At 33.0% G+C, this 27873-nt stretch overlaps 1 protein-coding gene across 4 annotated transcripts in view; it reads right to left on the bottom strand.

The window, feature by feature from the left end:
* LOC143256133 (sodium- and chloride-dependent GABA transporter ine-like) overlaps positions 1-27873 on the bottom strand; it is a 48967-nt gene that overhangs the window by 9753 nt on the left and 11341 nt on the right. For 2 of the 4 annotated variants that reach the window (XM_076512917.1, XM_076512916.1), the window contains 9 exons: positions 20304-20664; positions 18469-18736; positions 17992-18095; positions 16606-16751; positions 15243-15355; positions 13326-13466; positions 9457-9556; positions 6931-7031; positions 3798-3968 (listed from right to left, as the gene is read on the bottom strand). In XM_076512917.1, coding sequence (XP_076369032.1) covers positions 3798-3968; positions 6931-7031; positions 9457-9556; positions 13326-13466; positions 15243-15355; positions 16606-16751; positions 17992-18095; positions 18469-18736; positions 20304-20664 — 1505 coding nt within the window. The remainder of the gene's footprint in view (positions 1-3797; positions 3969-6930; positions 7032-9456; positions 9557-13325; positions 13467-15242; positions 15356-16605; positions 16752-17991; positions 18096-18468; positions 18737-20303; positions 20665-27873) is intronic. The other 2 variants (XM_076512918.1, XM_076512919.1) reach the window with 2 other exon arrangements.

Genomic DNA, 27873 nt, shown 5'->3' with positions numbered 1-27873 from the left:
GGGTAGTATAAGAGCATTATTCACTGATACCATTGTGAAAAGAGTAGAGAAAAATAGTTCTTTTCAATTGGATTCCAAAGTGATTGAATCAGCCTAAGTGGTCTTTCAACACAAAAAGAGAATTTAGTTTCAGATACAACTGATATTCCATAGTGTACAAAATGTTGGTAAACACATACGACTTGTTTTGAATATTATTTTAAAACAAGTAGTTTGTGTGCTGTCTATTTATTATCTGAATTTATCACCAACAGGCCACAGGCACCTACTGCTAATAATTCATACTTAAAACCTTAGCACGAATATTTTACCATATTTTTTTGTTTCCGTGAGATGGAACATTCTTCTTCTTCTTAAGTCTAGACATTATTTGGTTTAAATACAAAAATACAGCATAATTCACTGGGATAACAAGGAAGCTATTGCTCCATTTTGGCTATCCGTTCCTCTATATCAAAACTAAGTAAGTAAACTTTTTTAAAAAATCTTAAAGCCAGCTCTTATCATTCACATACTTAAAGCTTTCTCTTAAACTTACTACCTACATAAAACCCAAAAGCAACCCATTCCAAATCCAAACATCCTATTTAAAAACAAACTGTATTAGCTAAAGATGACTCCTTCCATCAAAAATTTATATTTGTCCTTGATCTAATCCTACTATTCTCACTCTTAAAAATGAAAAAAAAAAAACATCAACACTATCAATCCCCTTTACAAACTTAAACACCTCAATCAGAGCCCCTATAATTCTTCTTTTTTCCAACAGAAAAAAAGAATTTGAGAGGTCTTAGCCTTTCTTCATATGGTAAACCCTTCACCTCAGGCAACAATCTAGTAACTCTTTCCAATAATTTGATATCTTTCCTGTTATAAAGAGCCCAATACTGAATACAATATTCTAACTATGGCCTAACCAGTGACATATAAAAGAAATTATGTCTTCTTTAAGACTTGTATTCAATATTTCTGTAAATAGAACCAAAAATCTTAAACAAGCATATCCTACTTTTGCAAATCATTCATTCCAAGAAGCTCCCTTCTTCCACTGAACAAATCCACAAGTCCAACTACAAATCTTTTCATTCTTTCATACTAATGTAAGCCTATCATTCAGCCCTAGTAACCTACTTATAACTTCCTCCTCACAGTTAATTATGGGCAGTATCCCTGATCAAATTAAGTTATGATCCTTTTCTTCAAATACCTTTATCAACCTCTTGTACCTAAAATAACACTATGTAACAAAATTTTTACTTTTTCTTGTTACTAGGCAGAAAGTGTCATTTCCCAATTGCTTATGCCTAAAGTAAATAGAAAAGACCCATTTTTCTTTTCAAACTTTGCTTTTGTGATCTGGGTAATGAAATATTCAAATTTTCCCATTTTCCAGAACATTCCAGGTAGATTCAGTGCTGAGTAGCTGATAGAGAATTTTCTCAAACTTACAAGAACTTTCTAGAATGTTGTAAAACTTATAAGAATTTTCAAGAACCTTTTAGAATTTTCTAAAACTTTCCATTGTAATATATATACACAGGCTGACCATTCACCACTTCAGTTTAGTTCTAGCTGCCTAAGTGAACACATAGACCTATCTAATTTCATCAGAGATGGCATCAAGAAGTGGCAAGCATTCTCCAGATGCATTCTACTATGTATGTGGCCAATTTATCAAGAAAAATATGAAAAGTACTCTGTGACAGCATCTGCTAAAATGTGTGAAGCCTACAAGGCATATTTCGACATGCCTGTCGGGATCAAGATAAACCCTGGGCACCTCATTTTACCTGCGAGCACTGCAAAAAACTCTTAGAAGGTAAGATGAGCAATTTTTGCTTGTCAAATAGTAAGATTTTATATTATACAAATTTTAGACCTTTTAAAATTTAAGTATCTTTCAGTGCACCTCAAAGAGGAATACAACAGCATCAAGACCTTGCTAGAAGCCTTGAAGTATGATGAATATGGTTGGGAGGTTATCAGAGACTTCAAAATGGTGGCATTCCTGATGGATCTCCAAGGAGGCTATACCAAGTTTCCCTGTTATCTTTGCCTTTGGGACAGCAGGGACACCACAGAGCACTGCAACAGGAAGCACTGGCCACAACAGACCATGTACTCTGTGGGGAGGCACAATGTCTAGTGTGAGCCACTAGTGGACCACCAGAAGGTGCTTTTCCCACCATTGCACATAAAGTTGGTTCTTATGAAACAATTTGTCACAGATCTTGATAAGGAGACTGCAGTCTTCAAGTACCTTCAAGACTTCTTGCTTAAGCTGTCTGAGGCAAAGGTCAAAACTGGTGTTTCTGCTGGACCACAAATAAAGAAGATCCTGAAGTGCACAGAATTCCCCAAGAAGCTCAGCAGGAAGGAAAAAAAACTTGGGGCAGCTTTGTCTCAGTGGTTTGTGGCTTCTTGAGCAATCACAAGGCCGAACATTATGTGGAACTGGTTGAGGCTCTGATGAAGAACTACAGCAAAATAGGCTGCAATATGTCCCTGAAAGTCCATATCCTTGATGCTCATCTTGATAAATACAAGGAGAACATGGGAATATACTCAGAGGAGCAAGGTAAGCACTTCCACCAAGATATACTGGACTGTGAATGTCACTACCAAGCAGCGTATAATGAAAACACGATGGGATACTATTTGGGGCTGATACAGGAAAGTGATTTACATTACAGTCACAAGTCTCAAAAAACTACTCACTTCTAAACATTTTTGGATAACTTTAGCATCAATACATGGAAATCTTGATTCATATGTTGTTTTATTCAGACCTTATGTCAATGAAAATGTGCAAATTTGCCTGTTTTTACATAGAAAACAGGTTAATTTCTAAATTTCATTATCCAGCTCATAAGAGCAAAGTTTGAAGGGAATAATGGCCATTTTCTGTACTTTTACAACATAAACAATTAAGAAATAGCACATACTATCCAGTAACAAAATTTGTGTTACATAGTGTTATTAGCCCCTCTGTTACATAACACAATTTGTGTTACATGGTGTTATTAGCCCCTCTGAAATAGCACATACTATCCAGTAACACAATTTGTGATACATGGTGTTATTAGCCCCTCTGAGCTATCTTTCCTTATATCATTACTCCATACATGCACCAAAAAAATGGCACTTCTGCTAGACCTCTTTATATCTCCTTCTCTGTCATTTATATCCTTCTCCTGTGCTCCTGGGTAGCATAATCTAATTCTTTTATCTTTATTTATCTCACAGACTATCCTTTCAACATGTCAAGGAATCTGTTATAACTGCTAAAGTTCACCATCCATTACCTTCTCTGTCAATTTTGTTTTCCTTCCCTGTAATAGTTCCTCATCTTCACAAGCCAAATGATGACACCAGTTGAATAATTAATACAAAACTTTAAATTATAAATCATAATCCACACTAATTTTAATTATTTCCTATAATATAAGAAATCTAGATATCTGTAATAATGAATAAACTGAAACGTATGTATATTAATTTTCAATACATTTCAATATCAATTTCATTGCTGGTTGTTCAGAAAATAGTCATATCGATTGTTAAATAAAATGTTTCAAAGAAATAATTGTTCTTTCCATGATATATCCATGTTGTTAAATCTATACCTTGCAGCTTTTTATAAGAACTCAAACTCACTTTTAACACCCTTTATTTAATGGGTAATTTGTTGTTGTTTTTCAGGTGGGTATTTATACAAAGGTTTTCTAGGATGTCAAGAGAAAAGGAACTAAAACTATGTTTGTAAGAAAAAAAACCAGACACAAAACTTAACTTACAGAGAAAATATTGGCTTTTGATGCATTCCTAAATGCCTGGACAGCCAGAATGAGAAGTGAACTGAGACTCACTCCCAGAAATAATCCTCCAAGGATGTGACTCCACGTAGGGTAGACGTAGCTTTGAGTTGGCATTCCACCATCCTGAATGCTATAGTAAATAATGATCACCTGCCAGAGTTAACAAACAAAATTATCTTAAATCTGAAGCCCATAGAAGATTTAAGTGGCTTTAGTGAAACCAGTTTTTAAAAAACAAAGGATTCTTAATAGAATAAATATAGAGATATGTTACATCTTAAATTTGCTTCACATGAAAGTTCCAGATGACTTTAGTAAAACCAGAGTTTAAAAAAAAAACAAAGGGCTCTTAACATAATAAATACAGAAACAGATCACATCTTAAGTCTTGCTTTAATTGGTAGTTATTTTTAACTGTCTTACATATACTGCTTTGTAAGACAGCTGTTGAACTTAAAGCAAACATTATTCACAATGAAAAATCAGTTATTACTACATTTTACCTAAACTGAAATTAAATACACTGATATGTCTACTTACTTCTGTCCAAACTTGTGTAAAACAAAGTGTAATAATGTCCAACACCAAAAGCTACTATTTACATCAGTGCTCAAAGTAGAATTAAAATATAAATATGGTTAACTACAGGGAATAATTAAGAAAGTATTATATAATACTTCTGGTTACAAATTGAAGGTTATTGTCATTATTTTCAACCAACTACAGAAATACTACACAAAGGAATTGTTCGTATTTTTTATGAAGAGATGAATGACAATCAGGCCTTCCTGAAGTGTTATAATACTAAACCCAGAGAAGTTATGGTTAGTGAAGACATGGAACTGAAAAATAATTATCACAGTTTGTTAAAACAATCATTATTCTTCAATTTGAATTTTTTTTCAGTCCTCAAAAATATAAGTATTATGCAAGAAAGTCCAACACACAAAAGTACAAACAACAACAAAAATTATAAAACTACAGAGCTGCTTTTACAGTTGTGTATCTTATATATATTGGTGTCCAAGCATTCAATTTTAAAATGATTGGAGAATGGAAATGAATAATATTGATGTGAAATGTTATTTTGCAAGCATGATGTTCTACACTAAATTGTTACAAATTACACACACCATCTTTACAGTTAAAAAGTAATGTCACTTAAAAATAAAAATGTAGATTTACCGTGTGTCACTGTTGAGTGACTCTTAGATTGACCAAAATACTCCATTTTTTGCAATGGGTGGAATAAATAGCTCTGAATAAAACCAAGAGAGCCACAGTATTAACCTTTTTAAACTCAGTGCAATAGTTTAAATTGATGGGTGAAGTTAAACTTTTCCCATCACTAGGGAAATGTATTTTTGCTGGATGACATTAAATTTTTCTTATAGCTGAGAATGGGTAATTTTGCTTTATATACTATGGTTCAGAAGTAACTCCTAAATGTTTTAAAATAGGATTATTGCTGTAACCACAGACACTTAAAACTTTACTAAAGATGATACAACAAAGAGAAACTGATGGTTGTCACTACACCTGGTCCTCAAAATGACAGGTTTATTCCATTTCACACACTGGTATTTCAGAGAAACTGAATGTGTGTACTTAGTTAACAGTGTGAACACCTGCTGTTAATTTCTAAAATATCATGGTGAAAACAATGTGAAAAGAAGTTACCTCTTAGAAATAAACTGAATCAAAGGTTTACTGTAACCACACTTATCTAGTACTTTACTGTCAAAAACTTTGTTCTGGAATGTACTAGGTTCTGATTACAAGGAACTTCACATGGCTGTTGTTTGTTTTACATAAACTGACACCTTGAAGTGGAAATGTGAACACTACAGCACCTCTGCTGTGACATTAATGCTCCAAGCAAAATTTGTGTTAGAAATATTTGGAATAAGTCATTGAATAAGTCACTTAAACTTACAACATTTAGCAATACCTTATAAGTCATTAATTAAACAATATTGGTCAATTTCTTAAAATTAATGGAATAAGTGATGAAATATTATGAATTTCTAATTTCCTATACCAAACAGTTACGGTAAAAAAAAGTTATGGTGAGAATACTTTTACAAGCTGGCAAAGCATGATTATAGCTTAGTACACATCATAAGAATGTATGTTAATTAAGCCTATTAGATTTTTAAACACTATTTTTTAATCTAGTATCTTATAGATTTTTAGAATAAAGTATAATAATAATTGTAGTTCAATCTCACAATATTCATTATATCCATTCTAGATGACATTCTTTACCCAATCCAGAGATCCTCAGGCTGTCAGGATACAATGAATGCAGTTTAATAATAATAATAGGCTTAACATAATGTTTTATGACAAATATAATTAGTTATGATCACATTTCACCAACTTGTAAAAGGCATTTACACCATAACAGTTATTGCTCAAATGAATGATAAAGTATCTCCACTGCTGTGTTTATTGTCTCCCAGCCAGCCTGAGAAGTTCTGGATCGAACAAAACATTGATGAACAATGGACATGAAGAATATAGCATAGTTGAAATACTATCACTAGACCCTCTCCTAATTCTTGAAAATCCCTGGGGAAGTAGATTAAGACCGTAGTGTTAAAAACAAGGCCTAGCATAATGTCTTATGAAAAATATGGTTAATCACATTCTGTATTCATTTTAGTCAACCAATGTTGGTTAACTCAAACTTTATCAATTATCTTGATGTGTAAGAATGACTTAAACTTTTATAAAAATGGTTAAGACCAGCTGTTATTCCCTGATTATTAAAGCTAATCAGCATTTTTGTTGTTTAAAACACTAAAATGTCTGACAATGTGAAAGAGTATAACACTTAACTTCATGTTTGTATCAAAATTCTTCTGAGAAGGGTTACTAACATCTAAACAGACTCTGATAAAAGTAAGCTGTTCATCAGAGATCAAATAGATTCAAACAGAGATCTTTGACCATTCTTAAGTCATCATGAAATTAGAAATAAGTATGAAAAACAGGCAGTTTAAGTAGCCAAAGATATTGAAATTGCAGTAAAACATCTGAATAATATAAATCACAAAAGAAAATCTATACCAAGACTCTGTATGTGTTTATATGTATACTAGCTTACCAGCATAAGAACTGGTGCAGCACAGTAGAGACACACAATGAAGTAAAGAGACGGCATCTTCCCCGTCATCTGTCGGATATTAGCAACCAAGTGTTTCACTCCTGTAATACAAAACTCTCTGTAAACATACGTACTGAAAATCAGCGATGTCACAATGCTTATGATCATATTTTGTTAACTGGTTCATAATGTATTACATATAATACGACTATGGACATTTTTATGACATTCTTGTGACATATTTTTCTAGCCATCTTTCAACAAAATTCCAGATTTTCCAATCCTGATATTGAAATTTTCCTCATAAATCTGCTTTATTAATATCACTGGTTAAATTTTCCTCATAAATCTGCTTCATTAATATCACTGGTTAAAACTGAAAAAAAATTCAGAATATGGTATCACATTATAAAAAAACCTTTCAAATATGGATAAATTGTTGCATTTTTATGTGTAATAAAAAAGTTCTATTGTATTATGAAATACAATAATCAATATTACCAGATAAATCAACAGAATGGCTAATCAAAATTAAGTTACAATATACCAATAAAGAGTATAGCTGAGAAACGTGGTCAACACATGTACACAAGTTTCTTGGATGACACATAGAAGTTGTGTCCATACATTTTCCAGACTTAAGTTTTTTTACTTTATCATCCTTTCTTTTTATTCTCTGACTTTAACAGACTGTTTCCAGGTTTGTAATAACCATGTTTTTGTAACAACTCTATACTATAGTTCTCAAGACAGTTGGTATGGGTATTAAAACTTTAATTAAAATAAAGTGCAGAACAACATTTTGACCTTCTTAGGTAATCTTCAGGTTAAAAAAAAAGTTTGCAATTGACAGTCAGTTTTAATACCCATACCAGCTGTCTTAAGATTACATTTTTACTTCACGTGGGTTTCTCATCATTGTGAACGTACTATAGTTCCTTCATCACACTATAATGGCTAATGCAGTGGACACGTTAAAATTATTTGGTGAAATATCAAGTGAGAATAAGTTTCTGTAAATATTCATGAATGATATTCATTATAAATAGATTATCTACAAAATCTCACAACTGTCTCTTGAAAAACAGCAAACTCACATACCATATTTACCTAACTTTTTTGCATGCATTTTTCTCGTTTTTTCTCCTTACAACAACTTTCATAATACTTTAAAGAAACATTCTTAATCTCTCAGTGTTACCTTACACAAAACTAGCTGTGTAATTTATACCTAATTTATTTCCATATCCTATTCCAATTTACCTCATCCAAAACTTGGTGTGTGATGTACACCAACCTCATTACTAAATTCTGTACCTCAAATTATAATTATTACTCATCCAAAAGTAGCTGTGTGATTTATGCCTAATTTATTTCCAGATTCTGTAGTTTAATACAGACACCACAGACATCACTTGATTAATGTAAAATAGTTAGTTTAAACTACAACTGTCACTTTTACACAGTGTTTACAAATGACAGAATGATTAATATACAATATTCATATAAGCAGATCTGTAACATACAGAATACAGTGAAAACATGATGTAAACTTCTACAATTTGGAAAAATATGAGAGAAAATGGGGTCAACAGCTATTAGAAGAAACAAAAAGGGTTGCAAAGAAAATACTGAAAAACTAAAGAAAGTAAAAGAATCAAAGGGTTAGAAATAGTTCCCACCCATCTTATATTTCACAAACAAACATGAAATTCAGTAATCTTATGTCTACATAATTACAGTTTAAAAGAGGTCGCTGTTATCATGCTATTCAGCCATTTTGTATTTTCAGGAAAAAGGTAAAATTATGAACTTCAACCACAAATCATATATTTTATTTAAAATCACTCAACAAACCACAGATCACTTAAGTGTGAAAAGTCCTTAACAAAGAATTCAGAGTATCTTAAGAACTCTTTACCAGCATTTATAATGTGAAAACCTTTGTAGAGATGAAGTGAAACCCAAATAAAACACGTCACAATTTTATTCCACTATGAATACCAAGTGACGCTTTCTTCTGGAGCTGGTGAAGAATGAAAGAGACCCTCTTAACTTTTAAACATTAACATGTGCATCATTTCAATGAAATAACAGTATAAAGGAATCTCATTTTTAAATTGTAAGCATATGATGCATTCTAGGTCATTATTTTTCACTATAATACAGTCCTGTAATGTCACAGAATGGGCTACTTAGCAACTGACTTTAAAATTGACACATTTTTGAAGACTTTGGTAACATGATTTCTATGTTGGTTCTTTTAACGTCTATTTCACCACCACTAAGCAAAACACTTATACCTTATTGTGTTTCCAATCTACTCTATGGTAAAAACTAAAAAGAATTAATATGCTGTGGTGGTGTTTTCCAACAGTTTGTACTTATATTTACACAAAACAAAAGTCAATGTCAAAAACATACATTGTACTTTTCTACACCTTACTTTTACATTAAAAATTATTCAAAAAAAAGTAATCTTATAACATATGGTATATACACAAAAATTTGTCTTTCAAGACTTACCATACAACCAGGACAAGGTACAAAGTTCAATAGTTGCAATGATAATAACCAGTATTACTGCAAGATAGTGATCCATCAACTTGAAGTAGTAGATACCTCCCTGTTAACACATGGGTTGATTATTTCAAATATTCATTATGTATTTTATTTTTTTTAATCAAACCTGAGGTCTGATTCAAAGAAAAGAAATTTAACTTTTTATAATTTTAAAATAGTTTTAATATTACCTATAGTTACCAAATCACGCCAGAACACTCTAACTTCTAAGTGGTAGTTCAATTTTTGGATCACATTAATGTTACATTTGTGTTACCTACAACATTATACATTAAGAACTTGTAATAGTATGTACATAATTTAATATCATTGTAGTGAATTCTAACATACTTGATACAGTTAATCTTTAGAAACAATGCTATATTCTATAAAAGTGAACATTGAAAATATCTCCGGTTAAACATACTTTAAAAAGAAAAATCAAGCTTTTAATAACATATGTATGGAGTGAGTCATGTCCAGTGACAGGATAACAATTCAGAAATGTAAAGGTACAGGGAATTAATTATTAGGTGTATGGAATGAGATGTGACAGTAACATCAAAATCATTCAAGGTAAAACATTTATCAACATCATTCCAAAACAACAATAGTTACAGACATAAATACATTCCCTCCATGCATACAAAGTAGTGACAGAGAAGATTCGCCTCTTACCACAACAATGGTTGTTACAAAAAACTAAGTCTAAAGAGCAAGATCACACCAAGGGCTCAAAATGTTAAGTGTTAAAATAAAAACTTCTTCATAAAGGATGACACAAGGACTGTACAGCAGATGCTTCCCAATCATCTAAATAATAGAACAATATTCAGATGAAGGACAGTTTATCATGATTTTATTGTATGAAGACAGTAACCACAATGCCCAAGTTTCCAGATGGATACTGTTCTTCACAGGTGTCAAAAATAGTTGGAACCTGGGAGCCACTGGCTCCTAAAAATGGAGGTGGGCACACAAAAAAGTGTCTGCATGGTTGCCCTGCATGTCCCCTTAAATTTAAAAGAGCCATTAGAAGTTTGACTCCAAATAATTTGATCTCAGCTTTTCTTAACAGAGCAGGATTTACATCAAACCATGAATGAACATTCCCAACTTTACAAACATTCATCAGTCATGTACAATCCACAAACATTGTTACTACGAATGCTCATGCAAGTGCAGTTTCATTAATACAAATGCTGTAACTTTGTCTAGTATACAAACATTTTTTATCAGTGATGGTTTACAGCTTTAATGGTTTGGATGACCAGCAGTGGTCCATGGTCTAATGAGGACAAATAACTAACTACATGAATGTTTTGTAGTGGCATACAGTTTTAATAATATAACTTTGAATACAGTACATTTATTCTCACAACAAAACTCGGCAGACATTTAGTAAACATTTGTAAACAAAAAAAAGGCTTTTTCAATAAAGTGTATTTTTACTAAAGTTTATCCAACAAAAGTTTTGTTTACTAGTCCTTGTGGAAGATTAAAAATACTTTTTTGTTTTAAATGTCTTAAATTTCAATTGTACAATTTTTAAAACCTAAATAAATTTCAAACATTTTTTTTATTTAAACTTCATATTTAATCTGTTATTTCTTCTCAGGCATGCCAATGACATTTATGAAAAAAAGAGGAAAAGGTATATAGCCTGACGCCAGAGGCGCCACAGCCGCGACTGACTAGGGGTCCGGGGGCATTCTGTTGAATTATGTAATGTCACTGAATTTAGTGAATTTTTTCCTGGTAACATCCACTATAGAATACATTTTACAATGAATTATAGGACTGGTCCCTAAAAATGTGTTTTCTCAAAGGCCCGGGTGAAACTGTGTGTCAGAGGTTGCATAATACAGGCAGACCATGAAAAGCATCCAGAAATGAGAAAGAATCAATATTTTGCTATTTTTACATTTTACCAGCACTGACTGCTTGTCCCACTATTTTGTAACACTGTTAGGATGTTTACCTCATCCACTTTCATTCCTTTAACTTGTTGTTGTGAAACAAACTTTGTAATGTTTGGTTGGATATGTTTCTTTCAATACTGTGCACATCTACGTGACTGACCATTTTGGTGCATGATCCATGTAAGTAAAAGTTCTGAAGGACATGACCTTGAATTACTTCAATGATATTACCAAAGTGCAGGCCCACTCCTCATTTCTTGCCACTAACAATAAATTTTCATTACCTCTATATTATTAAATTATTTATCTCTCAGCAGATAAAATAGCAGAGAAGGATACAGGAAAAAAATATTCTATAGTCAGAAATTAATTTTGTCAGAAATATTAGGACTGTTTGTTCCAATGTTTTACCAGTTTTTGGTATTTAACACCATAAAATAATTTTTTGTTTACTTTTTAATACAAATAAATAGCATTTCAGATAAATTCAACTGCACCTGATCCAGCCTGGCAAACTTAAGAGTTCTATTATTAAATAAAAGACCTCCTACTCAGCAAATGTGGAAGACAGAAGATCGATCTGAAATGTTATTTTTACAGACATGTCCAATTTAAACTAAGAAGCAAGAGAGAAAAAAAAAAAACATGTAGTGACAAAGATTCATAAGTGTGTTAATATGTCATTTACCACTAACTGTTTCAATACATGTTGACATGCATGAAAACTGGTGAACACTTGCTGAAATCAAGTGCAATTTTTGTCATATATATTGGGCCTAACTATTTTTAAAAAAAGACTTATATCACAAATATTAGGCTTAATTGTATATGTAAAAATGGCTGGTGTGGATAGAGAAAGTTCTACGTAGAGGAGTGAACAACGTTTCGACCTTCTTTTGGTCATTTTCAGGTTCACAAAGAAAGAAAGAGGTAACTGATCAATAGCTGACCACATGTTTGAAAGGGGTTGTGTAATAGAGTGTCGGAATGTAGAGGGTGGTGTTAGATGTTTGAATATATATTTTATATTATTTATTATATTATTTTTAATATAGGTATAAAGATGTTCCTTTGTATAAGTAAGGCTTCTTTAATTTTGCGTTTATAAAATACAATGTGATAATTGCCACGACTTCTATATCGGAGAAACAAGTAGGAAAATGGAAACCAGATTCGAAGAACTTAAAAAGTTACCTTCACACGTTTTTGAACACTGCAAGTCAAATAAACATAACCATAGAAAACACTCAAATACTAAATAAAGAAACAAACATAAACAAATGCAAAATTAAAGAAGCCTTACTTATACAAAGGAACACCTTTATACCTATATTAAAAATAATAAAATAAATAATATAAAATTATATATTCAAACATCTAACACCACCCTCTACATTCCGACACTCAGTAGCACAACCCCTTTCAAACATGTGGTCAGCTTCCTGTCAGTTACCTCTTTTTTTTCTTTGTAAACCTTACGATGATCAAAGAAGGTTGAAACATTGTTCGCTCCTCTACGTAAAATATTTTCTTAACCCAAACAAGCCATTTTTACATATATATTTTTCTCTACAAGTGGATTTTCTTGACATCACTGATTAAGGGTGTCCCTTTGTATTGGTTTTGAGAACTTTCCCTACCCATACCAGCCGTTTTTACATATATATCTTTCTTTACAAGTGGGTTTTCCTGTCATCACAGATTATTAAGCCTAATTATTAAAAAAAAAAAACTTTTAGAAAAAAAGACTTGTATCAAACCTCTGTTATATATGGAATACTAGAAGCCAATGACAACCAAGTACACATGAAAACTGGTAAACACTTGCTGAAATCAAATGCAATTTTTGTCACAAATATTAGGCCTAATTATTTTAAAAAAAACACTTTTAAAAAAAGACTTATATCAAACCTCTGTTATATATGGCATACTGAAAGCCAGTGACAAACCAAACAAAAGGCAAAGAAACATCTCATGTCCTCTGCAGTGTAACTTTATTTTTGATCCATATGCTTCCTCGAGTGTGTAAACTATGGTTTCCATCAAGATTTCCTGCAGGTAAAACATCATATTACAAAGACAGTAACATTTGTTCTTTTATCTTATTTTATCCACAAACACCTAATCTTCATTATGCATAATGTGGCATCAAGAACATTTTCCTCCTGTAACTTACCAGCCCAAGAATGATATTTCATAAATTTGCTTTATGTTTTCACAAAAACAAAAAAGATTTATCTTATATCACTTTATGATTAATTTAGGAAAAGTACCTGAAAAATCAACTATCTCCAAATGTGAACATATAAACACACATATTCTTAATACTCTCTTATGAAAAAAAACTAGAGTTAAACCAATCGCATGTACCAAAAAAAGATGTTTTTTTAATGTAAAAAGTATGTTTTTAGTGCAAAAATAAATTAAAATCTATTTAACTACCACAAATCTTATGCCAACGTAAGTAAACCCATAAAAATTGTAAACTGTGTCAATCACATTTCTACCCTTTTCCATTACTCTACAAGTATTTGCCTATAAGCACTCAGGCTTATAGTTCACTTAAACATTTAATATGAAAAAAATTAACTGTCTAAGGCTATTATATGCATAAGAAAATTAAAGTTCTTCAGAGTAATGTGATGAATACTTACAATCACAAGTCCTTAACAGGCAGCATAAAATAAATACAACAACAATTAAACCATCACACTATGAAACTTTTTTTTTAGCCTTCTTGTAAGCATGTAAAAAACAAAAAGTTAAACAAATCTTATTTTACCAATTCTTAAAACCTAAATTACAAAACCATATATAGTAAAAAATTGAAGTAACCAATTTTTAAATGCTGTTAGTACCAACTGTTTTTTCTTTATGGATGACGTTGGGGTAAGAGGACCAGGAAACATATGATTTTTGGAATATTACTGAAGTCTAATCATACATTAAAATACAGAAACTGAACAAATCCAACATATAATCCACTAGAGTGTAACGACAGAGCTAAACTTCACCAGCTGGCAATCAATTAAGGACCTCTTTAAGAAATAGTTTTTAAAATTAGTTTTGAGAAACTGTTAATTTTAAACTTATTTAGTTGGCTACAGCACCACCAGAATCATAGTTTTCAAACTACACTTTATTTTGATTGTACTGAATCAAACAACTGCCTGAACTAACTTGTTTCATTTCCTAAACCATTATGGGGGACAACAGATGAATCACAAGCTTATCAGGTTAATAAGACACTTCCTGAACTACTGGTATATTTTAATCTCTTACAGTTAAACTATTTTAACAGGCTTATTCCATAAAAATCACTTCATTACAAAATAATTAGGTCTATAATGTCAGTTATCAAATAAATTGCTAAAAAAATAAATTAATCTTATCACATATGGGAGAAGAAATAATTTACATTTAAATTTTATTCTAATTAATTACACATCATGAATTAATGAGAAATATATTATAATTATATCAAACCATAAAATTTATACTGTTAACTTATTTCATGTCATAGAAACTACATTATGGAATTAATGAAAACAGGTAATGAAACAGTTGCTAAAATAGTTGGTAGGAAATGTTTTTATATCTCTGTTTTTCATTACATTTCTATATTTTAGTTGCAAGTTTAATATTTGCAGATTCATTCTTCCTAACTAACACGCTTGACAAAACATTTGTCAGAGAAATAATGTATATGTACAAAACAAAAACATTAATGAATGATCTACTTCTGAAACAAAAACATTAATCAATGATCTACTTCTAAAACAAACACATTAATGAAAGGAATTATCTACCTCTAAGACAAAAACATACCTGAGAATTGAGAGCCAAACATAACATCATAATGAAGAAAAGAATGGCCCAGAGTGTTGGTAAAGGCATCGTAGACAGAAGTTCAGAATACAGAACAAACACAGACCCAGGCTCTTAAAAAAAAAAGTACAGTAAGAAAAAAAACTGCAAAACTTCTGAAGTTGTCTGTGACTACTTTCCAAAATTAATAAATGCATTATATAGATTTAAAACAAAATAACATCAAGAAGATGAAATGTGGAAGTCACTTCAATATAATTTAGTAGCATTACAAGATTAAACCATTACAAACTTCAATATTACATCGTAAGATACTTCGCAGTTGCTTTTCACAATTACCTTTACATGTCACTAGGTCTAACAACTGTATGTATAACATGATTGGAATTGAAATGGAGAAGGAATATTTCAATCATATACAAATTCTATATTTTTAAAGCTGAAAGTCCATTTTAAAGAGTTATTAACTTCTGGGTGCACAAGCAACCAATATTTCCGTATACAGAGTTGTCCAAATTTATCTTCCCTATTTTATGATTTGTTTTAAGGAAATACAACCATACACAACCATGCAGTTTTCAATATCTTGAACCAAACTCAACAGTTATTATCAATGTTTTTTTTCACTCCAGTCAGTAGTGTTACAAGTAAAATGCAGGAAAAAAATTCAATACGTCATTTGGCTTGCAAGGTGTGCCAATGCTTGGGGGTATGTTAAGGACACTGTGCATTGTACACCTACAGCAAACATAATGGGACTAAAGAGCACAACAGAAGATGCCATTGCCAGTATAACTTTAGACATGTTGCAGCAAATATGCACTGAAATCAAATATTAATTGGATGTGCTGAGAATCACTAATGGTGCATGTGCAGAGGTCAATAAAGCCCATATAGGTTTGGCTACAAGATGTTGAAAAATGTATGGTTGTATTTTCTTAATTGTTTAATTTTTAAATGGGCAAGATAAATTTGGACATCCCTGTACTACTGACTCAAGTCTCTTTGTCTTGCACAAAAAATAAATTGCTGATTTACTTAAAAATTATTCAGTTGTTAAAATTAAGGTGCAAAGTCAGACAACCATTCAATGGCTAACCTCAGTAGATAACACTCAAAAATTTTAAATGTTTAGACCCTGTTACTTTACTTTCACCAACTGAAAAAACATTTCATTAAACAATCACCCGAATGTATCACAAAACACTTAATTACAAAAAAATTAAAATCTAAAATCAAGCTTGAAATTTATATTTAACTAGTGTACTGAATTTCTGAATATATTAGTCCTAATACCAATACTATTAAGTGTAACAGCAACAAAAATTAGTTTTAAAGACAAACTACAGAAGTACCAACTTACCATAGTTCAGTACATTATCTATAGGTGTTTGCCAGACATAAGACACATGGCCAACTGCACCAAAGAAGACACAACCCACAAGAGTAATGACCACAAGATTAACCAATGCAATGATTCTGCTATCTCTAGTATACAACAAATGGATTCTGTAAACACAGTGTTCCTTATATTCTCTAAACACAAAAAATACACATTTACACAATTCTCTCATTATAACCTAATGAAAAGGAAACATGGCCGTTTCCATTTTTTCTTTTAATAATATTAATGTTTACACCACAAAAATATTTACTGAAACCAATGTTTTAAACATCTGATAGAGCTGGCATTCAATCATTTGTTTTCAGAATTCTTTAAAAAGTATTTGAAAATTCTGATGAAGATAGACACACACACACACAAGAGTGTACAACCCCCCCCCCTGAAATCTTGTTCATTTCTTACATCTTTCATTAGATAACACAAAAATCTGTAAAAGCAAGTTTTGAAAACATGCTCAATAAATTCTGTTCAAATATGATCTCAAATCCTAATTTTACCACTGATTTTCATAAATATCCAAACTTTTCATGATTTTAGTTACATATTATCATACAAACTGTTGTACACCTGCTGTAGTTTATTAGACCTTATTTCAAATAGCCTACAAAATGATCAAACAAGTTTCTCTGCAAAAACTGAACATAAAAAGGAAATTCAAAATAACAGAAATCAGACTCACAAAGCATTATTCAGTTGGTATTCCCTTAAATTTCAGTTCTGCTTCACAATGATGTGGCATGCTTTCAATGATTTTGTGCAAATGTTCCTGAGTGGCTGACTGCCATTCTTCGAGCACTTTAAAAAGTTCATCTTCCATGTTTGGTTTGCTATCCTTTGATAATTGGTTTAACTCAGTCCTCAAGTTTTCAGTCTGATTGGTATCAGGTAACTGGCCTGGCCATTCAAAAGCATCAACTCTCTTACTTCTAAGATATCTTTTAACAGCTCCACAATTGTACAGAAACGTGTTTCATTATTTTTCTAGGCTAATTGGAATAAAAATGTCTAAGAAACTATAGCAGGTGCACACACTTTTTATGAGACCGTGTAACTAAAATCATGAAAAGTTCAGGTGTTTACTAAAGCCAGTGTTAAAATTAGGATTTCATATCATAATTAAACAGATCTCAATGAGTTTTTTCTAAAAAAACAGTTTTACATGTTATCTAATAAAACAAATTAACAGCATTTCCAGGGGAGGCCACTTTTTCCTCTGTATATGCTCGTACTATTTACAAAGCCATGAAAAATATATCTAAGATAAATGTTCCATGATCTTTCAAATACAACTTGCATGAAAATATCTTGCATTGTTTCTTATATTGTTAAATTCAGTTTTCATACCTGATCATGTCATTGTGTTGTTTGTTTTGTGATGCTGTTGACATAAGTGTCCCTATTCCTAGCCCAAAAGAATGCAATGTTTGAACAGCAGCATACAGCCACACCTGTAAGGATCATTGTAACTCAGACTTACAAACTTAAGCACACTTACATCATTTATTTCTAGGTTTTTTTTTATTTTTTAATGCATTAAGTGACATTATACAAGTTTTTTCATTGTATTCATTCAAAATACTTTAAAACATGAAAAACACTAAATTCAGTATGGTTAATTCCACAAAAACATGTATCACACACAAAATAGTTTCCAAGTGGAACCAGTATTACCACTAAAAATTCTGGTTATACATGTAACAGCTTACCATTACTGTCAATGAGTAAACAATTCTTTTTACATTTCTAATATATACTGATTTGAAATCTACCAATTATGTACGTATAAAATAAAACAGGGAACCACATTTGTAATTATCTTACTTTGGGATTAACAAGGCCTTTTACTGTAGGATGAAAGAAATAATGAAGGCCAGATGAAGAGCCATCTAAAACAACAACACGAATAAGGAAGGCAAGCAACAGCACAAGGGGAACCAAAACCAGTTTGTACCTTCGCCGAACCAAGCGAAATGGAGACTTCCTCACTGCAATATAAACCAATATCAGGCACACCAAAATTGATGCAAAGAGTTCCCACCGGACCTGACCCATGTTATCCAATCCATTTGTAACCTCCATTAACTTCTTACTGAAAGAAAGGGGGAAAACAGTTATAAGCTGTTAAAATAAAATAATATTCTAACAAAATATAAAAAAGACAATCCTTCTGCTGAAATATTTGACATTTTCTCTTTCAAACTCAATGTATGATCCATCCAAAATCCTCTCATCATAAAACAAGCAACTTAAATAGAACAGCAGTCTTGTAAACTACTTAACAAAGTATGCAATAAATACCTTAATTAAACACAATGCAATTGAAAAACTACAAATTCGTGAACAAAGCCTTAACTGAAAAATGTTAAAGTCACAGCTGTTCTTTTTTAAATACATTTTTCCAACTAAAGTTATTGAAAAAAATACAAACAAAACAAACAATAATAAATTTCATAATTATACAGAATTAAGATGTCAAACCTACAAAGGTTAGCTATAACATATAAAACCAAATATGATTATTAAAATCAGTTAATGACAATGCACTTTCTTCAAGTAAGTAAATTTTTTGTTCTTGTATTGTGCTTAACTACTAATCAAAGAAAAACCTCACTTCTTCGTGGTCGCTAAAATGCTTATAATAACCAACAACACTTGGCAGAGAAGAACCTTAGGAGCCATATATTGTTGTTAAAACCTAAGGTCTTTATGGTATGTGTCCACATTATAGGTTGAGTTAGCTGTGGCAACAACTATCTGGTTAAGACACCATGTGCTCAAAAGACCAGCAGTAATACTCTTAGCTTCTGGAGATAAGCTTCATCCCAGCACCCCTGAAGTCTTACTACAAGTTTTACAAAATCCTTGTTGAAATTTCAGAGCTGATAAGTATTTTTCAATCATGCTTTATTTCATATATATCAACTAACAACTCTGTCCTGGTATAGTTTCATGCACGTCAACTAACAACTCTGTCCTGGTATAGTTTCATGCACGTCAACTAACAACTCTGTCCTGGTATAGTTTCATGCACGTCAACTAACAACTCTGTCCTGGTATAGTTACATGCACGTCAACTAAGAACTTTGTCCTGGTTTAGTTACATGCACATCAACTAAGAACTTTGTCCTGGTTTAGTTACATGCACATCAACTGACAACTCTGTGGTGCTTTAGTTACATGCACATCAACTGACAACTCTGTCCTGGTTTAGTTACATGCACATCAACTGACAACTCTGTGGTGCTTTAGTTACCTACACATCAACTGACAACTCTGTCCTGGTTTAGTTACATGTACATCAACTGTTAGCTTTGTACTGGTTTAGTTACAGGTACATCAACTGTTAGCTTTGTACTGGTTTAGTTACAGGTACATCAACTGTTAGCTTTGTCCTGGATTAGTTACAGGTACATCAACCAACAACTTTACTCTGGATTATTTACATATACATAAAATAACACCTCTGTCGTGGTTTAGTAACATCAACTAGCAATTTTGTCATGTTTGACAAATATGTAAATTTACTAACCATATTTTAACCATGAATACAGTAATAATAATAAATATTATTTACACTTCCCAGGTATGTATAGAAACCCCTCATAACTACCCTGTCTTCATTCTTATCGAGATTTTTGGTTCTTTCTAACACTTACTTGAAAAACTCTTCAGTGGAACGATGAAGCCCTGACAGTGATGAAACCATCTCACTGTTATTATTTTCTGAAGAAATTATGGATGAAGATCCAACTTTTCCTTCAGGCTCAGTATCATTCCCTACAGAAACAGTTTTATTTGGTCCTGACATCAGTGCTTGATCAACTGTTAAAAGTTTGGTAGTGAGTTCTGTAATGGAACTGTGTGTCCTACACAACTCAGAGTTCCACGAATTGTTGCAACGTGACCAACGAGGAACTTCGAATATGGAATTGAAAAAGTAGAAAAGAGACCATGCAAACAAGACACTGTATGAAGCTGTAAGCCAAAAAGAAGCAAGCATGCCTGCTATTCCAAGACCTGTAAGAATGAGAAATGTTTACACTCCAACAAACTCATATCTATGTAGAAACATAACATTGCAATGTTTATCACAAAAAAAAAAAGTTTAATAAAATAGTTCATGAATTTATCTATTTTAGTATTTGATAAAGGAAAATAATTACTTATCATTTTGAAAATTTAAATAAATTTCAACACTCTCACTAACCAAACACTACAAATACTCTAAATTAAAGCATTTATTTTAATATCAATTTCAACAGAAATCTTCAAAATATCACGTTCAGTATTAAAAAAAAAGCAATGTTGTGACAAATGGGCTTGACCACAAAATTAATATGCAATTAAATTCTACAGGAATTTTATAATTAGCATAACACTGGGGGAATGATGAACAGATAACAGAATGATTCCAAAGAATGAGTTGGGGACACAAAATACAGATACATCCAACTCCAATCAATCAACTGAGGAAAGCCAAGTGTGCATCAGGTGAGTCATACCTAACTTTCAATGGAGAAATTATGCCATAACTGAGCTTACCCACTTTACTCAATATGGGTCTCACAACTAAGTAGAATGGTATTAAGAGTACTCTGTGTTACTTCAGGACAGAAAACTATTTACTTACACAGAACAGCTGAGTATAGTGGCCACTGATAATGGATTAAAATTTGTTTCAACTAATATTTACAAAAAATGGCACATAATTACACTCCAGCAAGGTAACCTAGCCATTATATAAAAAAATGTTGGCAGGAAAACTAAAGAACACAGAACACCAACAGAAATCTCAAAATAATGAAAATACTTTATACACAAAAACGGCTCATTTGGGCTGAGAAAACACTTTACATAGAAGAGCGAACAACGTTTCGACCTTCTTCGGTCATCGTCAGGTTCACAAAGAAAGAGGTAACTGACCGGAAGCTGACCACATGTTTGAAAGGGGTTGTGTAACTGTGTGTCGAAATGTAGAGGGCGGTATTAGATGTTTGAATATATAATTTTATTTATTATATTAATATAGGTATAAAGGCGTTCCTTTATATTGGTTTATTTTGGGTTTAAGTTGTTGTATAAGTAAGGCTTCTTTAATTTTACGTTTGTTTATGTTTGTTTCTTTATTTAGTATTTGAGTGTTTTCTATGGTTATGTTGTGTTTATTTGACTTGCAGTGTTCAAAACGGTGAAGGTGACTTTTATGTTCTTTGAATCTGGTTTCCATTTTTCTACTTGTTTCTCCAATATAGAAGTCGTGGCAGTTATCACATTGTATTTTATAAATAATGTTGGTGTGGTGTTTGTCAGTGTAGTTTTACATAGTATAGACCTCAGTTTTGTGCCGGTTTTGAATAAATTTAGTATTAATTGGAATGTCATATTTTGTTACTAATTTTGCCAAATGTTGGTTATTTGTTTGCTGATGTCGGGAATATATGGTATACAGCAGTATATGGTTTCATGGTTTTTTGATTCGTGAGCTGTATTTACTTTAGTTGGTTGATTTTTCTTTCTGTCTAGGTGTGTGCGTATAATGTTTTCTACGGTTTGTGGAGGAAACTTATTGATGTTGGTGAAGTATTGTTTTATTTTGTCTAATTCATCGTTAATTTTATCTGGTGAGCATAGTTTTATGGCTGTGTTTATTTGGTTTCTTAGTATGTTGAGTTTTTGTTTTGTTTCATGTGCTGAGTCCCAAGGAATGTATAGTCCAGTATGGGTGATTTTTCGGTGGATTTCTGTTTGAAATTGTGTATCAGTTCTTGTAATTTTGAGGTTAAGAAATGATATTTGATTGTTTTCTTCCTGTTCACATGTGAAGTTGATGTTGGGATGTATAGAGTTAATGTGATTGAAAAAATTAAGTATGTGTTCTGTAGATTTGAATCCCGCAATTAATACCAAATTTATTCAAAAACCCGGCACAAAACTGAGGTCTATACTATGTAAAAACTACACTGACAAACACCACACCAACATTATTTATAAAATACAATGTGATAACTGCCACGACTTCTATATTGGAGAAACAAGTAGAAAATGGAAACCAGATTCAAAGAACATAAAAAGTCACTTTCACACGTTTTCGAACACTGCAAGTCAAATAAACACAACATAACCATAGAAAACACTCAAATACTAAATAAAGAAACAAACATAAACAAACGTAAAATTAAAGAAGCCTTACTTATACAACAACTTAAACCCAAAATAAACCAATATAAAGGAACGCCTTTATACCTATATTAATATAATAAATAAAATTATATATTCAAACATCTAATACCGCCCTCTACATTTCGACACACAGTTACACAACCCCTTTCAAACATGTGGTCAGCTTCCGGTCAGTTACCTCTTTCTTTGTGAACCTGACGATGACCGAAGAAGGTCGAAACGTTGTTCGCTCTTCTATGTAAAGTGTTTTCTCAGCCCAAACGAGCCGTTTTTGCATATAAATTTCTCAACAAGTGGGTTTCTCGTCATCACTGAATGAAAATACTTGATATCAATAAATGTTAACAAGAACAGCTACAAATCTATCACTGGGAATGTCAAATCTCCAAAGTGGAAAAGAGAATCATACCATGCAAAAAATGTGATGTTAGGCTTAATTCTTGTGCCAGCAGAGACAGTACTCAAAAGAACAAAAATGCCAAACACCAAGATGTCAAAATCTAGTAGGATAACAATCAAACTTAAATTGCACAAGTCTCCATTAATATCCACATCATACCTCTGAATGACACATCAAGACGTCAAAATATGAAAGGATATACCTATAAACTTTCATTTGAAGCTCCCATTTAATGTCTACATAATAGCACCAAATGACACATAAAGATGTCAAAATAAGATAGAATCTTGGATGTTCACTGCAAATCCTTATTAATGTCTACATAATTTCTCTGAATAATTTGCTGAAGTAAACTCAGAAGATTAGGGAAAGAAAGAAATATTACTTTGGTTGAAACAATGCATTAGAACAAAAACACATAGAAAGAATAAATTTTCCAAAACCTGGTAATTTGTAATAGGAGTTGCAGAGAGACCACATCTGAAGAAATTGTTTTTATCTTAGAGTTTGGGGATGTTCTATCAATAGACTTTAATTTTATTTTGTAAATTTCTTTGAGCTTAGAACGAAACCTAGCAAGTCTAATAAGATCATCTGCTAAGTATTCTGCAATTAACAAAAGGTTCCAATTTTATTAAACCAAAAATCAAATAACAAAATTCTACTGAAAGAGAAACAACTCTGCCTTAGCTTTGGAATGAATATCAACCAATAAGTCAGGTTGTACAAAGAAATACAAAACCTCTGAGTGACTGAACTTCCAAGGAGAGAATACATGTGGTCTCAGTGGAAAAAACTTGAATACTAGACAATTCATAAAATGAATGGAAATCCAAGAAAAAGCCAAAGATCCCAGTGAAACTGATATTTCCTCCATAAAATATTTAGCTTATACCAAGAAAATCAACTGGTCTTGAAATTTAAAGCCAGGAAGAGTCAAATCCAGAGTTTTAGGAATAAACAAAAGCACTGAAAAAGAGCAACAAATGATAAAATTCCCTATAATTTGAGTTGGAAAATGCATAGACTAATTTTAGAATGAACACAAGAAAATTAGAAATGGGTAGAAATTCTGTTCCCTATGAAATTAATGAAGAGTGAAGTTGTTTGGCATTTACTTGCATAAAGCAACTAGGCTATCTGCACCATAAAACCAGTAAAAAACTAAAAATAAAAATTAAATTAATAAAATATATAAAAAGGAATCATATTAAAACAAAACAAAGTCTAATATTTGAATGAAAAGCTTAAATAGAGTTTAAAAGGCCAATGACCCTTTAAAATTTAAAAACACGACCTAGGTGGACAGTGTGACCATTGCCAATGAATGACATTGTCCAGCATCAAGGGTGAACCCATGATAAAAAAATATGTCTGAAATGGTGCCATCACTCACGTTTGTAACGACACGTTGTCAGTAAAATGCGGGCTATTGTGGCTTGAGGTTCATACAGACCATACATTGGTGCATCAGTTCCAGATGAAAGAAAATAACTAGTTAAAAAACTGTGATCAATGCGTAGCTAAGCCAGGATAACTTCTTCTGTCCAATTCCTATGAAAGCAACAAAGCCAAAGTCCAATAGAAGGTTTTATCTGGAAGAACGTATCATGTTGCTCACTCAACTGCCAACCAACGTGAAGCCGAGCCTTGAACACAGGACTGCAGTCCATGTAAGATACAAGCACAAGTGTGATTACATCAGAGCAGACAGAGTTAACTGTAGTGTCTGCAAGCTCATTCTCACAAATATAAATGTTGCCTGGTATCCAGAAGAACTGGTCAGAAATGTATAATAAAGAAACAAGCCAGTTGGTTTTGAATATTGATGAGAACAGTGTAGGAACTAACGTCAAACAATTCCAAAGCTAGTAGAGAGCTAAGCGAATCTGTATAAATAGTATGGTTCATGTACTGCATAGCTTCTACATGATCCAGGTCAAAAGAAATGGCAAACAGTTTAGAAGTGAATGCAGAAACTATACAAGGTATCCTGCATGCAACCACCAAGCCACAACAAACCAAGGTAGAGCCTACAGAGTCACCCAATTATGAATCATCCATATAAATGGAAATGGAACGATGGTTCGGGAGATGTTCTGCAAATAGAAGACAGCATTCCAATCAGGAGTATTGGAATCCCATCCCATATAGGGATGGTAATAAGTCATAGTGGGATGGACTGACTAATGGAGACAGCAATGTCATCCATGGACAAATCATATCAAGCCAACTGCACCTGGATACAAAGGCCAAAAAGGGCAATGGCAAACCATCTATCCTGAAAAAGCATGGCCCACTGAGGAAGGAAAACACAACCCTGGGTAGAATGCTGTGGTAGGGATCAACTTTTTGTTATGTACACTAAAAACAGCAGCAGAGGTGTAGAGCACGTTTATGAGACTTAGTGTACAAATTCTGGACTGGGGAAGTGTGGAAAGCTCCAGTGCTGAGCCAAAGTCCCTGATGTTGAATGAGGTCCAGCATCTTCAAGACCAAGGTCCTAGCAGAGCCATAGACCAGTGACTCAGTCAAGTTTTGATCGAATAAGAGAATGATATATCATTAGCACAGAACACTAATCCGCTCCCCAAGTAGTGGAAGAGAGGACATGGAGGATGTTCAGTGCTCTTGTACATTTGACCCACAGCTGTTTGATGTGTGGTATAAAGGTTAACTTACGGTCAAAGATAAGCCCCAAGAAATTTGTCTCAGGGGCCACAGGTAGCACAACTTCACTGATACAGAGTTCAGGATCAGGGTGAATACCCCATTAGCAGCAAAAGTGCATGCAAATGGTTTTAGAGAGAGAGAGAGAGAGAGTTAAAACCATTTGCTGTGGTCCACTTCAGTAAACAATGAAAGGCAGTCTGTAGCTGCCGCTCAATATACCTCATGTTCAACAACTGACATGAGATGTGAAAGTTGTCAACGTAGAGCCCATTTGCAACAGTAAGAGGGAATTGTTCGTTAATCCTTACAATGAAAAGTATGACACTCAAAACACAGCCCCAAGGGACTCCAAGTTCCTGTAGAAAAGAAAGGGAAAGTGTCAAATCCATACCAACTTGGAATCTCCTGTCCATTAAAAAAAATTTAATAAAAATGAGTAAATTACCACATAATTTATATGAATGGAGTTCTCGCAAAATGCCATACCTCCATGTAGTATCACAAGCATTCTCAATGTCAAAGAATATTAATACAAGAAAAAGGCTTCTCTAACTGATGTTTCAAGTCGAATCAGGTGGTCCATGGTGGAATGCTGTCATTGGAACCCACACTGGTTGGGCAAGAGAAGGTTGTTTGATTTGAGGAACCAAACAAGACGAGCATTAACCATCTTCTCTAAGGTCTTGCAGAGACAGCTCATCATAAAAATTGGATGATAGTTTGAAGGAATCTTGGGATCCTTCCCAGGCTTAGAGAAAGACAGGATAATAGCCCAGCTACAGGCATCACAAAAAACATTCTCCTGCCAGATCTTATTAAAAACATTCAGAAGAATACCAAGAGAAGCAGGAGATAGATAGAGCAGCATCTTGTAGTGTACATCATCAGATCCAACTAATGAAGAGCCAGTTTGAGTTCCACCAGTGTAAAGGGACAATTAGAGTCATAGAGACAATCAGCTCAAAAGTAAAGAGGTGATCACTCTGCTCGAGTCTTGATGACTAAGAAGGTGGGGGATGAAGTAGAAGTGCTAGATACCTAGCAAAAGCTTTCACTTGGAGTATCAGCTACTTCCTGGCCATCTGAGAGCAAGATCAAGAGAATGACAGAATCATATTGCCCACTGATCTTTCAAATCTCATCCCATATGACTTTGGAACTGGTGATAGAAGAAATGCTGGTTGTGAACTTAATCCAATATTCCTCCTGGCTTTGACATCTTACCCACTGAACATGTGAAAGGGCCTGCTGGAAAGTCATGTGCTGCAAGAGTGTTGGATACCTACGAAAAGTATCCCAGACCCATTTTTGAGCCTTTCTGTACCATGTGACAGGCAGGATTCCAATACGAATGAGGATATCATGAAAAACGTGTCGAGGTTTTAGGTATATTTTGAGCAGCTACCTGTATAATACAGTTATCTGCTGATGGCTTACAGATGATGGCAGGATCAAGTTCTGTGAGAACAGCAAAAGAGGGCCAATGTGCTTGATCCAGCTTCCACTGGGGCACATGGATCAGGTGGCATCGACCACGGCCAGTATCTCTCAAAATTAGAGGAAAATGATCACTGCCTTGTGGGTTATTGTCAACCTTAACAGTTCCACTGTATCAAGGTGGCCATTTTTATTTATATGTGGATGAATTGGGTAGAGAACCCTTCTGTTTATGACCATATCTTTTTCTTTATTTTCTTTATTTGAGGGAGATCTGTCGGCCTCCATGGATTCTGCTCTGGGTCACTTGGACAGATCTTTGTTGTTGGAAGGGATTCCAGTGACTGAGGACGTGAACTAATGATCATTTTGCATATTGGGGTGGAAAAAGATGTACCTGAGGTACATGAGAAATGCCCATACCCAGAACTAAAGTAAGTGAATCTTGGGGTTTGCTGGAATGAATGTTAGGGACAGAGATGGGTCCTGGTGTTGATTCATCAGCTTTTTTAACCATGGAGGTCAAAAGACTTCAT

This window comes from Tachypleus tridentatus, chromosome 7 (assembly GCF_004210375.1).
Source record: "Tachypleus tridentatus isolate NWPU-2018 chromosome 7, ASM421037v1, whole genome shotgun sequence".
Lineage (NCBI taxonomy): Eukaryota > Metazoa > Arthropoda > Merostomata > Xiphosura > Limulidae > Tachypleus > Tachypleus tridentatus.
Note: the sequence above shows the minus strand (reverse complement) of the source record. Positions and strands in the feature narration are given on the sequence as shown.